Here is a 19,436-nt window from a genome sequence, read left to right as displayed (position 1 = left end):
CTGTGAAGTCAATGTTAATGAATCAACGCTATATATTAAAGTGCCTTCAAGCACACATCAAACAAGGTTACATATTGATGGCTGCAGCTGCGCTGCTGCCCACAGGGATTCATGCAGAAGAAAGTCTGTCTCCTCGGATATCTGGGCCCACAGCCACAGTAAAGAGCTGCTTCCAAGGTTCAGCCTTGGCAGGGTCTTATTTGCCATTTAACAAAAAACAATTGTAACCAGAGCCTCCCAGAAACCTAAGTGGTGGGATCTGGCCTGGGGTTGGGTTTTGGTCCGCGTTCTAGTCCTCTGTGTGTGCCATCCAAGGTCTTTGGGCACCAGCAGTGCTTCCTAATCTCCATTTAGCTCTAACTTTTCTGACCAGCAAGAGGAGGCATCACTTACCCCAGCCTCTCCCCAGGTGACAGCCACAGATGCTGACAGTGGTCCATTTGGCGTCCTCTCCTATTCCTTGGGTGCTGGGCTTGGAGCTTCTGGATCTCCCCCATTTCACATTGATGCCCACAGTGGTGATGTATGTACCACCCGGACCCTGGATCGTGACCAGGGACCTTCAAGCTTTGACTTCACGGTGACAGCTATTGATGGGGTAAGTAAATGGACCTTGGCCAGAGATATTGGGGTAGAGTTCTCACCGAGATTAGACAAGGCCTACTGACTGATGATTGCATGTTCCACCAGGGAGGCCTCAAGTCCATAGTGTATGTGAAGGTGTTTGTGGCTGACGAGAACGACAACCCACCTCAGTTCTACCCACGGGAGTATGCCGCCAGTCTGAGTGCTCAGAGTACACCAGGCACAGCTGTGCTGAGAGTGCATGCCCATGACCCGGACCAGGGACCCCATGGGCGACTGTCCTACCACATCCTGGCTGGCAATAGTCCCCCACTCTTTGCATTGGACACACATTCAGGTGAGGAGCCTCCCATCACCAACACCTGCTATCAGTCCCCTCTTCCCACCTGTCCAAATGATACAACACCTCCTCTTTCCAGGACCTTTCCCTGTTCTTTCCCTCACCTACTTTTGCTTCTCTTCCTTCTCCAGGGCTGCTGACAGTAGCCTGGCCCTTGGCCAGACGGGCTAACTCTGTGGTGCAGCTGGAGATTGGGGCTCAGGATGGAGGTGGCCTGCAAGCAGAACCCATTGCCCGAGTCAACATCAGCATTGTGCCTGGAACCCCCACACCACCTATATTTGACCAACTACAATATGTTTTTTCGGTGCCAGAGGATGTGGCACCAGGCACCAGTGTGGGCATAGTCCAGGCACACAACCCAGCAGGTATCAGATATCCCAGTACAGTCTTTCAGTACCATCTCAGGGTGACCCTACAGCAGCACACCACTGGAAGCTCTAACACAAAACAGTGTGGCACACGAATGCCACCTTAATGCCGATTTCCTTGCCAACACCTGCCCCTTTCTCAATGCTCAATAAAGCACAAAGGTGGGAACTGTTCTTGGGATCAAGAGGTGACCCCTTCCTCTTTCCTGATGATTCTCTCTTTCTCCCTAGGTCGCTTAGGGCCTGTGACCCTCACCCTATCAGGTGGGGATCCCCAAGGGCTCTTCTCCTTAGATTCACCCTCAGGGCTATTAAAAACACTTCGCCCTCTGGACCGAGAACTTCTAGGACCTGTCCTAGAGCTAGAAGTTCAAGCAGGCAGTGGAATGCCCCCAGCTTTTGCTGTGGCTCAGGTCCGTGTGCTGCTGGATGACATGAATGATAACTCTCCTGCCTTCCCTGCACCTGAAGACACTGTGTTACTGCCGCAAAGCACCGCCCCAGGGACTCCCATCTATACCCTGCGTGCCCTAGACCCTGACTCGGGAGCCAACAGTCGGGTCACCTTTAGTCTACTTGCTGGAGGTGATGGAGTGTTCACTGTGGACGCCATCACAGGTCACATCCGGCTTATGAGACCTCTGGGGCCTCCAGGGGGACCAGCACATGAGTTGGAGGTGGAGGCCCGGGATGGAGGCTCCCCACCACGCACCAGCCACTTTCGGCTTCGTGTGGTGACACAGGACTTGGGAATCCATGGGCTGGCTCCACGGTTTGACAGCCCTACCTACCGTGTTGACTTGCCCTCAGGCACTACCACTGGAACTCAGATCTTGCAAGTACAAGCTCAGGCACCAGATGGGAGCCCTGTCACTTATCATCTTGCAGCAGATGGAGCCAGTAACCCCTTTGGCCTGGAACCACAGAGTGGGTGGCTATGGCTACGGGCAGCACTGGACCGGGAGTCTCAGGAATTATACACATTGAAGGTGATGGCTGTATCTGGTTCCAAAGCTGAATTGGGGCAACAAACAGGCACAGCCACTGTAAGGGTCAGCATCCTCAACCAAAATGACCACAGTCCCCATTTGTCTGAAGAGCCCACCTTCCTGGCTGTAGCAGAGAATCAACCTCCAGGGACCAGTGTAGGCCGAGTCTTTGCCACTGACAGAGATTCAGGACCTAATGGACGCTTGACCTACAGCCTCCAACAGCTATCAGAAGACAGTAAGGCCTTCCGCATCCACCCCCAGACCGGTAAGCACTGAGACCTCACAGCCTCATCTCCAGACTGGCAAATACCCAGACAAGATCCCCAGCCCAGATCTGGGCTGTAAGCATCAGGATTCAGCCTGGAGTTTGGCCCTGGTACTTGCCCACACTCCCCAGCCACGGCTTATCTGTAGTTCCCAGGCTCTGAATCCTTAAACATCCCACCACACTCTCCACCTTTGCTTCCAGGAGAAGTAACTACCCTGCAGACGTTGGACCGAGAGCAGCAGAGCAGCTTCCAACTCCTGGTACATGTGCAGGATGCGGGGAGTCCGCCCCGCAGCGCCACAGGCACAGTGCATGTGGCAGTGCTCGACCTCAATGACAACAGTCCCACCTTCCTGCAGGCTTCAGGGGCTGCTGGTGGGGGCCTCCCTGTACAGGTGAGTCAAGTGTCAGGAGGAGGGTCTCCCAATTGAGCTGAGTATAGGTAAGAGAGACTGCCTCCTAGAGCAGGTGTAGGACAAAAGGAAAACAGTTCCACCTATGAATGAATGCAAGCCAATTCTGGGTTATTTTAATCGCTGGAAGAAGACAACTGTAGGTGACTGTCTTCCCACAGGTGCCAGACCGTGTGCCTCCAGGAACACTGGTAACTACTCTGCAGGCCAAAGATCCAGATGAGGGGGAGAACGGAACCATCCTGTACACCTTAACTGGTATGACGGCAGAGAGGGGGGACCCTGAGAGTGATCAGGGCTCTCATGGCCTGCCTTGCGTTGGTTGCTAAAACCTCAATCCTTCCTCTTCTTGTCCCCAGGTCCTGGCTCCGAGCTCTTCTCTCTGCATCCTCACACGGGGGAGCTGCACACCGCAGAATCCCTGATTAGAGCAGAGCGGCCCCATTATGTCTTAACTCTGAGTGCTCACGACCAAGGCAGCCCCCCTCGAAGTGCCAGCCTCCAACTGCTGGTGCAGGTAATGCTGCCTTTCCAAAAGCCCTCTGGTCTGGCCTTCTGGGTCCCCTCCTATAGACCCAGCTTCTTGAGATCCTTGGACTCTTTGTCAGTCCAGTCTGACTAACCTTCCCTACCTCCCAAGATCCTCCTGATTCAGTTTTCCCTCCCGCTGTGGTGCGCAATAGGTGCTTCCCTCCACCCGCACGGTGGAGTCACCGGATTTCACAGAACCTGACCCGGCGGCAACGGTGCCTGTAGTCCTGACGGTGACAGCAGCTGAAGGACTTCTACCTGGATCCCTGTTGGGTTCGGTGGCTCCACAGGAACCAACCAGTGTGGGCACACTCACCTACACTCTGGTGAGTGGCGCCGACCCCGAGGGCACCTTCGCCCTGGACTCGGTCTCAGGTCGCCTGTACCTGGCGCGTTCCTTGGATTTCGAGGCCGGGCCGGCCTGGCGCGCACTCACGGTGCGCGCCGAGGGGCCGGGAGGCGCAGGCGCGCGGCTGTTGAGAGTGCAAGTGCGCGTGCAGGACGAGAACGAGCACGCTCCCACTTTCGCGCGAGACCCCCTGGCACTGGCGCTACCCGAGAACCCTGAGCCCGGCGCCACGCTGTACACTTTCCGTGCATCGGACGCGGATGGCCCAGGTCCCAACAGCGACGTGCGATACCGCCTGCTGCGGCAGGAACCCCCGGTGCCCGCCCTGCGCTTGGACGCGCGCACTGGAGCGCTTAGCGCTCCGCGCGGCCTGGATCGCGAGACCACACCCGCGCTGCTGCTGCTCGTGGAAGCCACCGACCGGCCAACCAATGCCAGCCGTCGCCGGGCAGCGCGCGTTTCGGCACGCGTCTTTGTCACGGATGAAAACGACAACGCCCCGGTCTTTGCTTCCCCGTCGCGGGTGCGCCTCCCGGAGGATCAGCCGCCCGGGCCCGCGGCGCTGCACGTGGTAGCTCGGGATCCAGACCTGGGGGAGGCTGCCCGCGTGTCTTATCGCCTTGCGGCTGGAGGGGATGGCCACTTCCTGCTACACGCTACCACTGGTGAGAGTTGGGCCCCGGATGGGAGGCATGGAGGGTGGTGAAGTACAAGGAATGCTAAAATTGGCTACCGACCCACCTCACTGTGGCCTAGGAGCGCTGTCCGTGGTGCGGCCTCTGGACCGGGAACAGCGAGCTGAGCACGTACTGACAGTAGTGGCCTTGGACCATGGTTCCCCGCCACGTTCATCCACTCAACTCCTGACTGTCAGTGTTGTTGACATCAACGACGAGGCGCCCGCTTTCCCTCAACAAGAATACAGTGTCCTTCTTCGTGAGAACAGTCCACCTGGCACGTCTCTGCTTACTCTGAAGGCAACGGACCCCGATCTTGGTAAGACCTGTGGGAATGAATTATGTGAGGGACCAAGTTGGGAGTGAATTGATAAAGGGATGGAGCAGGGAAATAAAAGATACAGACCGTTTGCTCATCCTCCATGCTGCCTCTCCTTAGGGGCCAATGGGCAAGTGACTTATGGGGGTGTCTCTGGCGAGAGCTTCTCTCTGGACCCAAACACTGGAGTTCTCACGACTCTGAGGGCCCTGGATCGGGAGGAGCAGGAGGAGATCAACTTGACAGGTATACTGATTAACTTTGCAGTGCTTACTGTCACCACCAAGCCTTTTATGCCTCCTTTGGTCATACTGCAGCCACTTAATAGAGGAGAGTATTGACATTAGCAGAGAGGTTAGGTGACTTGCTCAAGCTAACGGGTTGGAAGTGGCTGTGTTGAGAGTTGAGTTCAGGCTTTGATACCTAATTGCTGTTTCTGTCACATCACCACTGACGCTAGTTGCATATAAACAGCATGGGACACAGAAAGGAAAGGGGAATTTTCTGACATATGTCATGTGTGCCCACTTGTGTGCACAAGTGTGTGCTGTGATAGACATTTTCTGCTTTATATGTGGACCTGGTGAACATGTGTGTGTGTTTCTCCATAGCATGAGGTAGGGTAAACCTTGTGGATTTTGTTTCTCCACAGTATATGCCCGGGACAGAGGCTTGCCACCCCTGTTAACTCATGCCATAGTTCGAGTGACTGTGGAAGATGAGAATGACCATACTCCAACCTTCGGAAACACCCACCTCTCCCTGGAAGTGCCCGAGGGCCAGGACCCCCAAACCCTTACCACCCTACGCGCCTCTGATCCAGACAGGGGGCTCAATGGACAGCTACAGTACCGCATCCTGGGTGAGAGGCGTCCGGTGCCACATGGCCAGCACCTACTTGCCTGGTTCTTGCTGCTTCTTGGTCCTTGTCAGTTTGTGCCAATGCTTCGGTGTCTCTTTTCCCTTCTTGTGTTTTGTTTCTTTCCTGACGCTCGGTGTATTCAAGTTACCTCTAGAGCATCTCCAGTTCTTTATCTTTCTCTACCCCTATTTTCTTTATCTTTTTCTTTTCTTGTCACTCCACACAAAGTCAATTGTTCTCAAACTGTTTCGGTCTCAGGGGTTCTTAAAACTTTGTTCTATGTGATAGGATCTTCAACTATGTTGCCCAGGCTGGTCTTGTATTCATTACTGTCCAATTTCAGGCTCCGGAGCAGTTGGGATTATACTAGGAAGCCAGCTATACTGTTTAGTTTTCAGAACCCCAAAGGATTCGTAGGTAGCATGTTAAAAACAAGTATTTGCTGTGTTTCATATTAAAACACAAAAGAATTAGATATCATAGAGGAATGAACAATTAAGGATATTGTTTGCTATTTCTGCATAGGCATAAGAAAATGTTAGGATTTCAAACATCGTTGAATAGTATTGAGGTTGCAGTAATCTTAAATGTAAGTAAAGGTCACCAGGACAAATTGAATCTCTGAAAATATATCTTTTTTTTAAAACCTAGAATATTCTGGAAAATACATTACACAAATATATTTGTGAGATAATGAGAATAAAAAGACATAAAATGTTTTAGGAAAGTAATTTGATTTTATACATATATTGAAAGGGTCTCTGGGGACTCAGGAGTCCCAGGATCACACTCTATTCTGTGTTCTTCAATTTTTTTGTGGTTTTTCAAGATGGGGTTTCTCTGTAGCTTTGGGAGCCTGTCCTGGAACTAGCTCTTGTAGACCAGGCTGGGCTCAAACTCACAGAGATCCACCTGCCTCTGCCTCCCGAGTGCGCCACCACCACCGGGCTATAGTGTTCTTCTTTGCCCTCGGTGTTTCTTTGTCTTTCTCCCCGCTCCCTTCTACTGCTTGTATTCCTGTTGTTACCTAGAAGTTGCCCCTACTCACGGGGCTAACATGTGCGCATCTTCTCTGCAGATGGCGACCCTTCAGGAGCCTTTGCCCTAGATCTCACTTCTGGGGAGTTTGGCACCATGAGGCCACTAGACCGGGAGGTAGAACCTACATTCCAGCTGCAGATAGAGGCCAGGGATGGAGGCCAGCCAGCCCTCAGTGCCACCTTGCTTGTGACAGTGACAGTGCTGGATGCCAACGACCATGCCCCAGCCTTTCCTGTGCCTGCTTATTCTGTGGAGGTACCTGAGGATGCACCCGCAGGGACCCTACTGCTGCAGCTACAGGCTCACGACCCCGATGACGGAGATAATGGCCGTGTGATGTACTACCTGGGTGCAGGTACAGCAGGGGCCTTCCTGCTGGAGCCCACCTCTGGAGAGCTGCGTACAGCTACTGCCTTGGACAGAGAACACTGTGCCAGCTATGCCTTTTCTGTGACTGCAGTGGATGGTGCAGCTGCTGGGCCCCTAAGCACCACAGTACCAATCACCGTCACAGTGCGTGATGTCAATGATCACGCACCTACTTTCCCCACCAGTCCTCTGCGCCTCCGCCTACCCCGCCCAGGTCCTAGCCTCAGTACCCCAACCCTGGCTCTGGCCACACTTCGAGCTGAAGATCGTGATGCTGGTGCCAACGCCTCTATTCTATACCGGCTGGCAGGCACACCACCACCCGGCACCACTGTGGACTCTTACACTGGTGAAATCCGTGTGGCTCGCTCCCCTGTAGCTCTGGGACCTCGGGATCGTGTGCTCTTCATCGTGGCTACTGACCTTGGCCGACCAGCTCGCTCTGCCACTGGTGTGGTCATTGTTGGAATACAGGGAGAGTCTGAGCGTGGACCCCGCTTTCCCAGAGCTAGTAATGAGGCTGTACTCCGTGAAAATGCACCCCCAGGTGGGTCCCCAGTTATATGTCACAGATTTGAATCCCTGAAAGGACTGGGGTTAGTCACTGACATGTAGTGACCACAGTCCAATGAATACCATGTTTCCTCTCTTGTTTTCCCTACAGGAACTCCCGTCATCTCCCTGAAGGCTGTCCATTCAGGGGGCTCAAATGGACCAATCACTTATAGCATTCTCAGTGGGAATGAGAAAGGGATATTCTCCATTCAGCCTAGCACGGGTAAGGAGCTGGAAGTCTTACAGGAGGAAGGCTCCTGGAGGAGTAGGCTCTTTGGGCCAGAGGGGTTTTGGTGGGGGGAGGAGTTCCCTCAGAGAGGGAGGCTCCAGAGCAAGGAAAGGCACTATGGCTGACGCAGCCTATCTCCCATAGGAGCCATCACAGTCCACTCAGCAGAGGGGCTTGACTTTGAGACAAGCCCACGACTACGACTGGTGCTCCAAGCAGAGAGTGGAGGAGCCTTTGCTTTCTCGGTGCTGACCCTGACCCTTCAAGATGCCAATGACAACGCTCCCCGTTTCCTGCGGCCTCACTATGTGGCTTTCCTGCCAGAGTCCCGGCCCTTGGAGGGTCCCCTGCTGCAGGTGTGGGGTGTGATGGGAAGATAAGGGACAGGGCTGGTCAGACTTGTTTGTGGCCCAGCCAGTGTCAGCAATCTCTTACACTTACTAGGTGGAAGCAGATGACCTAGATCAAGGTTCTGGAGGACAGATCTCCTACAGCCTGGTTGCATCCCAGCCGGCACGGGGCTTATTCCATGTAGACCCAGCTACAGGCACTATCACTACCACGGCTATCCTGGACCGGGAAATCTGGGCTGAAACACGGTGAGACCTGGCACCTGTATGGATTGAGTCTGTGTGGATTCAAGCCCTGTCTTGCATTTCTCTCACTTTCTAGGCCACACCCCCTTGCCCTTCCCGGGGTTCATTCCTATCTCTAGGCCTTGCTCCCTGACTATGCTCTGTATCTAGGCTGGTACTGATGGCCACAGATAGAGGAAGCCCAGCCCTGGTAGGCTCAGCTACTTTGACAGTGATGGTCATCGATACCAATGACAACCGCCCCACCATCCCCCAGCCCTGGGAGCTCCGAGTGTCAGAAGGTGAGGGTCAAGTACAACAAGAGGTGTCAATGGCTCCCACAGTGAGAAGAACTCTACAGTCACCTTTTCCTCATGTTTTGCAGATGCACTGTTGGGTTCAGAGATTGCACAGGTAACTGGGAATGATGTGGACTCTGGACCAGTCCTATGGTATGTGCTGAGCCCATCTGGGCCTCGGGATCCCTTCAGCATCGGCCGCTATGGAGGACGTGTCTCCCTCACGGGCCCCCTGGACTTTGAGCAATGTGATCACTACCACCTACAGCTGCTGGCACATGATGGACCTCATGAGGGCCGTGCCAACTTCACAGTGCTTGTGGAGGACGTCAATGACAACGCACCTACCTTCTCCCAGAGCCTCTACCAGGTACCAGCTCTTTCTTGATGTCCCCATACCTGGGCCTGGCCCTGTTCCTATTGGAGCACCATAACAGAGGTAGAAGTGGCTGACTGGGCTGGGTGTCGGAGTTGATGTGGGAGTGTGGGGGGAGTGTCTTGTTTAACGCCAGCTTTTCAAGTTCTGTGGACTGCATCCAAGTTCTGCATTCTGTGGCGAGAAGGCAAAGGGTAGGCAGTTCTTATTCTGGTGCCAGGGAGTGTGGTTCTAATCTGGACACCAAGTACAGTTTGTGGGGTCAGCCTCCAGCTCACAGGCTAAGGGGGAAAGCAGGGCATCTGGGAAGCTTGGCCTCGAATACTTTCTGTTACTCCTCAGGTGATGATGTTGGAGCATACCCCACCAGGCAGTGCCATTCTCTCCGTCTCTGCCACAGACAGAGACTCTGGTGCCAATGGTCACATTTCCTATCATCTGGCTTCCCCTGCTGAGGGCTTCCATGTCGACCCCAACAATGGTACGTCTTCTCCAGAATCCGATCCCTTTATCATTGACCCTATTGGGTTATTGGGCACTCAGTCCTAAAATTTGCTACTTCATCATATCTTGACTCTTGAATCTCTGACCCAGAGCGGACATCCCCTGCCCCCATCTTTAATAAAGGTCCCTCCTGGCTGTATGTCTGGAAGCTGTCTCCTGACCTTTGAATACCTGAAGACACTGCACACTGTCCCAGCACATGGGCTGTTCCTAGGAGGCTGACTCCCAAAGCCATGCCTAGACTGTGGAGATGCCCTTGTTGACACAGTTACGTCACTGAATACCTGTTTCTTTCCCTACCCTTCTCATCCCAGGAACTCTGTTCACGACAGTAGGAGCAGTGGCCTTGGGCCAGGAGGGGCCAGGAATGGTGGACGTGGTGCTGGAAGCACGAGACCATGGGGCTCCAGGCCGGGCAGCACGGGCCACAGTGCACGTGCAGCTGCAGGACCAGAACGATCATGACCCTAGCTTCACGCTGCCACACTACCGTGTTGCCGTGTCTGAAGATTTGCCTCCTGGTTCTACCCTGCTCACCCTGGAGGCCACAGATGCTGATGGGAGCCGCACCCACGCCACTGTGGACTACAGAATCATCAGTGGGAATCGGGGCCGAGTCTTCCAGCTGGAACCCCGACTGGCTGAGGTGGGGGAGGGTGTTGGACCAGGTCCCCAGGCATTGGGCTGCCTAGTGTTGCTTGAGCCTCTAGACTTTGAAAGCCTGACACAGTACAATCTGACTGTGGCTGCAGCTGATCGCGGACAGCCATCCCGCAGTTCCACTGTGCCAGTGACTGTCACTGTACTGGATGTCAATGACAACCCACCTGTCTTTACCCGAGCATCCTACCGTGTGACAGTACCCGAGGACATGCCTGTTGGAGCTGAGTTATTGCATGTGGAGGCCTCCGATGCTGACCCTGGACCTCATGGCCTTGTGCGTTTCACCCTCAGCTCAGGTGACCCTCTGGGGCTCTTTGAGCTGGATGAGAACTCAGGTGTTCTGCGACTGGCCCGCCCTCTGGACTGTGAAACCCAGGCTCGACACCAGCTCGTGGTGCAGGCAGCTGATCCTGCTGGGACACACTTTGCTTTGGTACCCATAACAGTTGAGGTCCAGGATGTGAATGACCATGGTCCAGCCTTCCCATTGAGTTTGCTCAGTACTAGTCTTGCTGAGAACCAGCCTCCGGGTACCCTTGTGACCACACTACATGCAATTGACGGGGATGCTGGGACTTTCGGTAGACTTCAGTACAGCCTATTACAGGCAGTGCCAGGGCCTGAGGGTCGTGAGGCATTTTCACTGAACAGCTCAACAGGGGAATTGCGGGCACGGGTGCCCTTTGACTATGAGCACACAGGAAGCTTCCGTCTGCTAGTGGGTGCTGTTGATGCTGGGAATCTCTCAGCCTCTGTCACTGTGTCGGTGCTGGTTACTGGAGAAGATGAATATGACCCTGTATTCCTGGCTCCAGCTTTCCACTTCCAAGTGCCAGAAGGTGCCCAGCGTGGCCATAGCCTGGGCCATGTGCAGGCCACAGATGAGGATGGGGGTGCTGATGGCCTGGTGCTCTATTCGCTGGCTACCTCTTCCCCTTACTTTGGTATCAACCAGACGACAGGTGCTTTGTACCTGCGAGTGGACAGTCGGGCACCAGGAAGTGGAACAACCACCTCTGGGGCTGGGGGCCGGACCCGACGTGAAGCACCTCGGGAGTTAAGGCTGGAGGTAGTAGCAAGAGGGCCTCTGCCTGGATCTCGGAGTGCCACAGTACCTGTGACTGTGGATATTACCCACACTGCTCTGGGCCTGGCACCTGACCTCAACTTGCTATTGGTAGGTGCTGTGGCAGCCTCTCTGGGAGTTGTGGTGGTGCTTGCTCTGGCTGCTCTGGTTCTGGGACTCGTTCGAGCACGGAACCGCAAGGCTGAGGCAGCCCCTGGCCCAATGTCACAAGCAGCACCCATAGCCAGTAGCTCTTTACAGAAGCTGGGCCGGGAACCCCCGAGTCCACCACCCTCTGAACATCTGTATCATCAGACTCTCCCTAGCTATGGTGGGCCAGGAGCTGGAGGACCCTACCCTCGTGGTGGATCCCTGGACCCTTCACATTCGAGTGGCCGAGGCTCAGCAGAGGCTGCGGAGGATGACGAGATCCGCATGATCAATGAGTTTCCCCGTGTGGCCAGCGTTGCCTCCTCCCTGGCTGCCCGAGGCCCTGACTCAGGCATCCAGCAGGATGCAGATGGACTAAGTGACACGTCCTGTGAGCCTCCTGCCCCTGACACCTGGTACAAGGGCCGAAAGGCAGGGCTGCTGCTGCCAGGTGCGGGAGCCACTCTGTACCGAGAGGAGGGGCCTCCAGCCCCAGCCACAGCCTTCCTAGGGGGCTGTGGCCTGAGCCCTGCACCCACTGGGGACTATGGCTTCCCAGCAGATGGAAAGCCATGTGTAGCTGGTGCACTGACAGCCATCGTGGCTGGTGAGGAAGAGCTCCGTGGCAGCTATAACTGGGACTACCTGTTGAGCTGGTGCCCCCAGTTCCAGCCTCTGGCCAGTGTCTTCACAGAGATAGCTCGGCTCAAGGATGAAGCCCGGCCATGTCCTCCTGCTCCCCGTATTGACCCGCCACCCCTCATCACTGCTGTGGCCCACCCAGGAGCCAAGTCTGTTCCCCCGAAACCTGCAAACACAGCTGCAGCCCGGGCTATCTTCCCACCAGCCTCTCACCGCTCCCCCATCAGCCATGAAGGCTCCCTGTCCTCAGCCGCCATGTCTCCCAGCTTCTCACCCTCACTGTCTCCTTTGGCTGCTCGCTCCCCTGTTGTCTCGCCATTCGGGGTAGCCCAGGGCCCCTCGGCTTCAGCACTCAGCACAGAGTCTGGCCTGGAGCCGCCTGATGACACAGAGCTGCGCATCTAGCAGTGGCCCTAACCGGGCCCCGACCTGGGATACGTACAGTGTCCCCAAAGCAGGCCCCATTCTCAGCCTGCCCTGGGCAGCCTCGGACCATGACTGGCCATGGGGAGGCCACCACCAGTCCCCAGCTCTCCACCCCAAACTCTTACAGTCGGGACAGGTCCCACATTTCACCCCAGCCTCCTCAGCGTTAGGACCACAGAGGGTCTACTTGTCATTGACCTGGGACGAGATCCAGTGTGGGGAGACATAAGAACGAGGCAACAACCTTGGGTTCTCTTCAGCCAAGACTTCCTGTCCTGCACCAGCACCCTGCAGTGGAGCTGAGACTTTATTTATTGGGGGGTAGGGGGATGGGGAAGGTCCGTCCAACTGTTAGGGCCCGGCTTCTTTGGGTTCCTCTGACACCCCTGCCCCTGCCCAGAACAAGTGCCAATTCTCACTCTGGAGCCTTAATAAACTGCAGTTTGTATCCAGCCTCCGGCTCTGTTCTGTCAGGGTAGCCAGAAGTCGCCTGGAACAGTACTGTGGACACCTGGCAGGCGCAGAGGGGTGGACGTCTGAAGTAGGGCAGGCACAGCGAGCTCAGGAGCCTAGTCCTGGTCTCTTCAAAGTTTTCGCTCTAACATGGGCAGGAACTCAGATGTAGTGATCTCCAGGAGAGACTGCATAGAGAGAAGTGTAGGGTTCTAAGCCTGGGGATCTAGAAAAAAATGGGGGTGGTTACAAGAGCAGGTAAGTGAAGAGACCCTCAGCCCTGCCCATGTACACACACCCTGGAACCATGAAATGCCATTAATAAGAGCTCACTTTTGCTGAGCCCGCCAGGTCCGTCTCAGCCACGGTTTGCTTGCTTTATCTCAGTGTATGTTTTCACTCCCAAGTATGAGGTAGATTGCTTTTATGCAACAGTCACTGAATTTTAAATAAAGAAACCTATGCTCTAAGAGCTTAGTTTGCTAAGATTGTACGGCCAGGAGTAGCCCACACCTCTGGACCTTCACAGTCCAGTCCTTTGTGATCCCTGGAGTGACAGACTTGAGCATCAGGCGAGGAGCCCTAAGCCTTTAAAGCTTAGATGCTTTAAAGGAGGTATTCTGGTAGCAGCCGCAGCGTTCAAAACAGCTCATTTGGGAGGGAGGAGTCAGCAACGTCACTAGTTACTAGGCAAGGAGATGGAGGAGGTGACAGACAGTGCTCATGTGACTTGTCACATGACTCCAGAGCAGCCGAAAGCCAAAATGGGACGCCAAGCCTGGTGAGAAATTGGTGGGGAGGGCAGCTAAAGGGGATTCCATTCTAGGGGTTACATGTAGAGGGAATACAGTGGTGGTCAGCTCCTGATGGAACCCACCTGCCCTCCCTGCAGCCTCCTAGGTCTCCTTGCTCTCATCATCACTGGCAAATGCACTTACAGCCCTGAGCCGGACCAGCGCTGGATGTGAGTGGATTTAGTGCCGCCTGTACTTTACCCTTCTCTGCAGCCACTGGCTCGGTCCAGTTCTCCTTGCCCTCACAGCTGCTCCTAGTGCCCACTCTCTAGCCTTACCCACTAACCCTTAGGCTAAATCTCCTGTCTTAACTTCCTCTGAAGCTTTTCTGCATCTGGGATCTCACCCAAAGTCTCGGTTCTTAATCCCAAACCCTCCATGATCTGGATTTCCCATCCACGGCCTAACCAAGTCGTATCCCTGACCCTGCAGGCTGCCCCCAGGCTGGGTGTCCCTGGGCCGTGTGGACCCTGAAGAAGAGCTGAGTCTCACTTTTGCCCTGAAACAGCAGAACCTGGAAAGACTCTCAGAGCTGGTGCAGGCTGTGTCGGATCCCAGCTCTCCTCAATACGGTGCCTATCAGAAGTGGGGGCAAGAAGTGGGAGGCAGGAACAGGCACTGGCTGGTGCAGGTCATGTAGGGTCACGTTTCTCGTCTGACAGACAAATGGCAGTAACTGCCACGTTCATTTACATACACACCCCAACTCTTCCACTGAATTCTTCAGTCTTAAAGCTAAGAACAAATCTAGGCATGAGGTAGTAATCCTAGATACTCAGGCTAAAACAGGAAGGTTTTGAATCCAAGGCCTGCCTGGGCAGTGTAACAAGACTGTCAAGATTTTTTTTAAGTGTTTTTTAGGGGGGCGGGCTTAAGAAGCTCGTTGGTGGGGTACTCAGCATGTAAAACCCTAGGTTCAACCTCCAGTAAGATGAGGGTAGGGGTGGGGTAGATGTGTTTAAGAGCACATGTTTTATCATCAGTTCTAGAGGTAAAATTTTGACTTCTACTTACCAGCTACCAAATGGAGAAATAGCACTTAGTATGTATAATAGATTATCAAATCACGGTCCTCCCCCAAACATATCTATTCCTCTGTCCTCTGTTATAATACTGAAGTTCTACTTCAGCTCCTAAGTTGCCTTTGGATTAATCCACCCTGGCCATCCCTCTTGCCACCAGCTCAGTTGTTTATTCTCTCTCCTGAACTACTGCCCAGCACCCTAACTGGTTTGCAGTTTCCTCTCCTCCACCCCATTCCCCAGAGCACTCCCCACACTATTCCAGAACATTCTCTCTGATGGTCAGGCTGGATTGAATCCTTCTCCTGCTTAAAGTCCTGCATGGTGAGGCAAGGGTGTGTGTGTGTGTGTGTGTGTGTGTGTGTGTGTGTAAGATGGAGGTGGGGGAGGGGGCATCCTCAGATCACCCAAGAAGTTCCTTGCATGCAGGAAAGAATGACTCATCATTATGTTGTTTAAAATCAACAAGTATGAAGATCTGAGCTAACTTAAATGGCTCTGTATAATTGGCTCCAAAAGTTTGGAAATTTTTTCTGAAGATAAGCTTAAACTGGGACATTTAAAGTTTATTAACTTATTCCTTGCGTTTTTGTGACTGCAGCAATGCATGCTGTGTGTGTTTCTTGGCCATGACATTCCAAGTCTCTCCAGCCTTTCTCCCCTTAGACTCCCAGTATGTCTAGCACCAACACAATCCTCCTTGAGAAGTCTTGATGTCTACTGATTGAGGTCCAAACGGGCAACCCAGGAAAGTCACTAATCAAGACAAGATCCTCTTCTGAATCCCTGCAGGAAAGTACCTAACCCTAGAGGATGTTGCTAAGCTGGTCCAGCCATCACCACTGACCCTGCGCACTGTCCAAAAGTGGCTCTTGGCAGCTGGAGCCCAGAATTGCCATTCAGTGACCACACAGGACTTTCTGACTTGCTGGCTGAGTGTCTGGTGAGAAGTAATGATTGCCCCATGGAGTCAATTGTCCTACCAAGGAGACAAAATACTCCCAAAGAAGGAAGTTGAGAGCTTGCTGCGAGCCTGTGGGTAATAGCTAATGCATGAGGAGATGATGACTGGCTGGTAAGAGGGGCTCAGGCCACTTCTCCCCTCCATGCTTCCTGTTTTCTGACTTCCAGGCAGGCTGAGCTGCTGCTCCCTGGCGCTGAGTTTCATCGCTATGTGGGGGGACCTGCGGAGACCCAAGTTGTAAGGTCCCCACATCCCTACCAGCTGCCCCAGGCCTTGGCTCCTCATGTGGACTTTGGTAAACCCAATGGGTTGGGGAAGGCAGATCTAGAAGTGTAGATGCCACAAGAGGCATAGGGTGTTGCCAGAAGTAGTAGTATCTGTAAGCCCTCCATAAGCCTGACTCCTTTCCACAGTGGGGGGACTGCACCGTTTTCCCCCTACATCATCGCTGAGACAACGTCCAAAGCCACAGGGGGTAGAAACTGTTGGTCTGCACCTGGGAGTGACTCCATCTGTGCTCCGTCAGCGATACAACCTGACAGCACAAGATGTGGGCTCTGGCACCACCAACAACAGCCAGGCCTGTGCCCAGGTGAGCATGTGAAGCCCTGGTGTCCTCACAACCTCCTCAAGATACCTTTAGTGCCTTACTACCCTGGACCTCACTCTCTGATTCATGATCTCTGATTTGACTGTTTCCACAGTTTCTGGAACAGTATTTCCATGACTCAGATCTGACTGAGTTCATGCGCCTGTTCGGTAGCGATTTTGCACACCAGGCATCAGTAGCCAGAGTGGTTGGAAAACAGGGGCGAGGCCGAGCTGGGATCGAGGCCAGTCTAGATGTGGAATACCTGATGAGTGCTGGTGCCAACATCTCCACTTGGGTCTACAGTAGCCCTGGTATTGCTAAAAGAATTAGTTGGGGTAGGGGGAGTGGTTTGGAGTAGGCTGTTGATCTCTGCTTTGTTTTATCAAGGGGGTGCCATGGACTGAAGGGAGAGTCTAGCACCTCTTCAATGACCACTCATATCCCTTCCTTTAAAACAATCCAGGTCGGCACGAAGCACAGGAGCCCTTCTTGCAGTGGCTCCTGCTTCTCAGCAATCAGTCAACCTTGCCACATGTACATACTGTGAGTTATGGAGATGATGAAGACTCCCTCAGCAGCGTCTACATCCAAAGAGTCAACACTGAGTTCATGAAGGCTGCTGCTCGGGGTCTCACCCTACTTTTTGCCTCGGGTAACCTTCTACCCTAAACTCTGACTTCCCACCTATCCAACCTGGACGTGTTGTCCCAACTGACACTTCAGCCTGGTTTCGGCCTCATAATAGGAACTCAGAGCCTTAACAGGGACTGACATGACCTGTAAACTCTGACCTGCAGTAAGAGGTGGCACCTACATTTTTTCTCTGGCATATGAGCCTACACCCTAAGCTCTCACTAACTAATCTGAATATTTAATGTCTCTTCCAGGTGACACTGGAGCTGGATGTTGGTCTGTCTCTGGAAGACACAAGTTCCGTCCTAGCTTCCCTGCTTCTAGGTAAGCACCCTGCAAATCTTGCACTTGTTACTTTGGCCCCCACCAGGAGCTGCTATGACTCAACCTTCAGTTTTACCTGTCTTGATTGCTGTTCTCCCCTCTTTTTCTTCCTATATGTCCCAGGCTACTAGACTCCTGAGCAGAAAATGGCCACCAATATTTCTCTTTCTTAGTCTCTAGTCATTTTAGTTACAAGATTTTGTTTTGTTCTCATGTAAAAACTATGTAAGTCAACTCAAGTCATGTCTTGAGAGCTTTCAAGCTCTCAGTAATCCCTATATCAGGTTTGCACAATCTTACTCCCTTTTCCAGTAAGACCCAGACCACACCCACCTACCTCCACACATCTTGGGAGTCATCCACTGTCTGAATACCGTCTTCTCCTTAGCCCCTATGTCACTACAGTAGGTGGCACCTCGTTCAGGAATCCATTCCTCATCACAAATGAAGTAGTTGACTATATCAGCGGTGGAGGCTTCAGCAATGTTTTCCCACAGCCTTCATACCAGGTTTGTGCATGTTCGTGTGGATATGTGGAGGATGGGCGGGGGGAGTAATCCTCAGTCCAGCAGCCTGCTCCATAGGCTACTGGCCAATACTCACACTCAGAAATGTCCTTCAGGAGGAAGCGGTGGCACGGTTCTTGAAGTCCAGCTCTCATCTACCACCGTCTAGTTACTTCAATGCTAGTGGCCGTGCCTACCCAGATGTTGCTGCACTTTCTGATGGCTACTGGGTAGTCAGCAACAAGGTCCCCATTCCATGGGTATCTGGAACCTCGGTGAGAATCAGCTTAGCTCTAAACCCTCTACCTACAAAATCTTGCACCTAGAACACCTGACTCCTTAGAGACTTCTGATCTTTGCAAGCATGGTTCCTCAAAAGTCTTGTAACTCTGAAACTTTGACCTATTCTTGCATCTCCATCTTGCAGGCCTCTACTCCAGTGTTTGGGGGAATTTTATCCTTGATAAATGAGCACAGAATCCTCAATGGCCGCCCCCCTCTTGGCTTCCTCAATCCCCGGCTCTATCAGCAGCATGGAGCAGGACTCTTTGATGTAAGTGCTGGGGTAAGGGGATGGATGTTGTCATAGGACATGGAAAGGGCTAACATGAACGTGGGGGACTTCCGCTATATGGGATTCTCTCTGTGATATGAATATAAATGAGATACAGTCTAGGAGGACGGGTACCAGCAGACCCAGATCTGATGCCCACCACCTCCTCCCAGGTAACCCATGGCTGCCATGAGTCCTGTCTGAATGAAGAAGTGGAAGGTCAAGGTTTCTGCTCTGGTCCTGGCTGGGATCCAGTGACAGGTTGGGGAACACCCAACTTCCCAGCCCTACTGAAGACTCTACTCAACCCTTGACCCTCTCCTGCTGGGAAAGCACAATTGCCCCCTGTACTACAGGAGAAGGCTTAGTCCCTTATTCTGCCTCAATGGAAGCCCTGCTAAACTCTTAACACTTGCCTCCCGCAAACATCTTTTCCCTAACCCTCAAACGCTGTGAGCAGGTTTGACTCCCAACCCTGCTGTGCTCCATCAAACTCAGGTCTCCTAACGCAACAAGATGCTAACCATCACATTTCCTCTCACCCTTTCCCCATCTCTTCCTCTTTCCAACTTGAGATGTAAAAGGAGGATGAGGCGGTTACCTTCCATTCCTGATATCATCAGGTCCGTCCGGGCTTACCACCTCTGCACTGACTGGATGCTCCATTTCTCTTCACGTTTCCTTCTCCATTCACTCTGATGAGATCTTTGCACTGTTTAGTCTTTCTTCCCCTTGCACCGAGGTGAAATGGTCTCCCTGACATTTCATCCAGTATACACTTCTCGGTCTTTGTTTTGTGTTTTTGCTTTTAAGAACAAGTTGCATAGTCTAAAGAAAGTTAAAAATTTGTAAATTCAAAGTGTTTTAAATAGGTTCTCATTGGCAAAATTTCTCAACAAAATAAATAGGTCATTACAAATGACTGTCACGTTTAAATTTTGCTTCAACTTTTTTGTCATTTTTTTTAAAATTTACATTTTATTTCCCCCTTCT

At 53.0% G+C, this 19,436-nt stretch overlaps 2 protein-coding genes across 3 annotated transcripts in view; both read left to right on the top strand.

The window, feature by feature from the left end:
- Dchs1 (dachsous cadherin-related 1) overlaps positions 1–13,252 on the top strand; it is a 33,327-nt gene extending 20,075 nt beyond the window's left edge. For both annotated transcript variants that reach the window (XM_026777576.1, XM_005370232.2), the window contains 19 exons: positions 410–598; positions 691–922; positions 1,057–1,293; positions 1,528–2,553; positions 2,758–2,951; positions 3,131–3,227; positions 3,329–3,486; positions 3,653–4,514; positions 4,606–4,845; positions 4,966–5,091; positions 5,498–5,707; positions 6,786–7,664; positions 7,782–7,895; positions 8,046–8,257; positions 8,346–8,500; positions 8,648–8,778; positions 8,862–9,145; positions 9,494–9,632; positions 9,970–13,252. In XM_026777576.1, the coding sequence (XP_026633377.1) occupies positions 410–598; positions 691–922; positions 1,057–1,293; positions 1,528–2,553; positions 2,758–2,951; positions 3,131–3,227; positions 3,329–3,486; positions 3,653–4,514; positions 4,606–4,845; positions 4,966–5,091; positions 5,498–5,707; positions 6,786–7,664; positions 7,782–7,895; positions 8,046–8,257; positions 8,346–8,500; positions 8,648–8,778; positions 8,862–9,145; positions 9,494–9,632; positions 9,970–12,581 (8,097 nt within the window). In that variant the 3' untranslated portion in view covers positions 12,582–13,252. The remainder of the gene's footprint in view (positions 1–409; positions 599–690; positions 923–1,056; positions 1,294–1,527; positions 2,554–2,757; positions 2,952–3,130; positions 3,228–3,328; positions 3,487–3,652; positions 4,515–4,605; positions 4,846–4,965; positions 5,092–5,497; positions 5,708–6,785; positions 7,665–7,781; positions 7,896–8,045; positions 8,258–8,345; positions 8,501–8,647; positions 8,779–8,861; positions 9,146–9,493; positions 9,633–9,969) is intronic.
- A 521-nt stretch (positions 13,253–13,773) lies between these two features.
- Tpp1 (tripeptidyl peptidase 1) lies at positions 13,774–19,379 on the top strand. The gene is made up of 13 exons (XM_005370233.2): positions 13,774–13,836; positions 13,948–14,019; positions 14,282–14,421; positions 15,664–15,814; positions 16,003–16,130; positions 16,249–16,427; positions 16,540–16,738; positions 16,891–17,079; positions 17,315–17,384; positions 17,773–17,893; positions 18,007–18,165; positions 18,318–18,443; positions 18,617–19,379. The coding sequence occupies exons 1-13, from the start codon at positions 13,793–13,795 to the stop codon at positions 18,755–18,757; spliced, it is 1,719 nt and encodes a 572-aa protein (XP_005370290.1). The 5' UTR covers positions 13,774–13,792; the 3' UTR covers positions 18,758–19,379.
- The last annotated feature ends 57 nt before the right edge of the window (positions 19,380–19,436 follow it).

This window comes from Microtus ochrogaster, unplaced genomic scaffold (assembly GCF_000317375.1).
Source record: "Microtus ochrogaster isolate Prairie Vole_2 unplaced genomic scaffold, MicOch1.0 UNK73, whole genome shotgun sequence".
In the NCBI taxonomy this organism is placed as follows: Eukaryota; Metazoa; Chordata; class Mammalia; order Rodentia; family Cricetidae; genus Microtus; species Microtus ochrogaster.
This window is presented reverse-complemented; position numbering and strand designations above follow the sequence as displayed.

Bases quoted from the DNA above. Each gene is read 5' to 3' on its own strand.
- Tpp1 (XM_005370233.2), top strand. From the start codon at position 13,793: ATGACTCCAGAGCAGCCGAAAGCCAAAATGGGACGCCAAGCCTG. The intron at 13,837-13,947 runs GTGAGAAATTGG...CCCTCCCTGCAG, and splicing joins AAAATGGGACGCCAAGCCTG to CCTCCTAGGTCTCCTTGCTC. The intron at 16,739-16,890 runs GTATTGCTAAAA...AAAACAATCCAG, and splicing joins TTGGGTCTACAGTAGCCCTG to GTCGGCACGAAGCACAGGAG.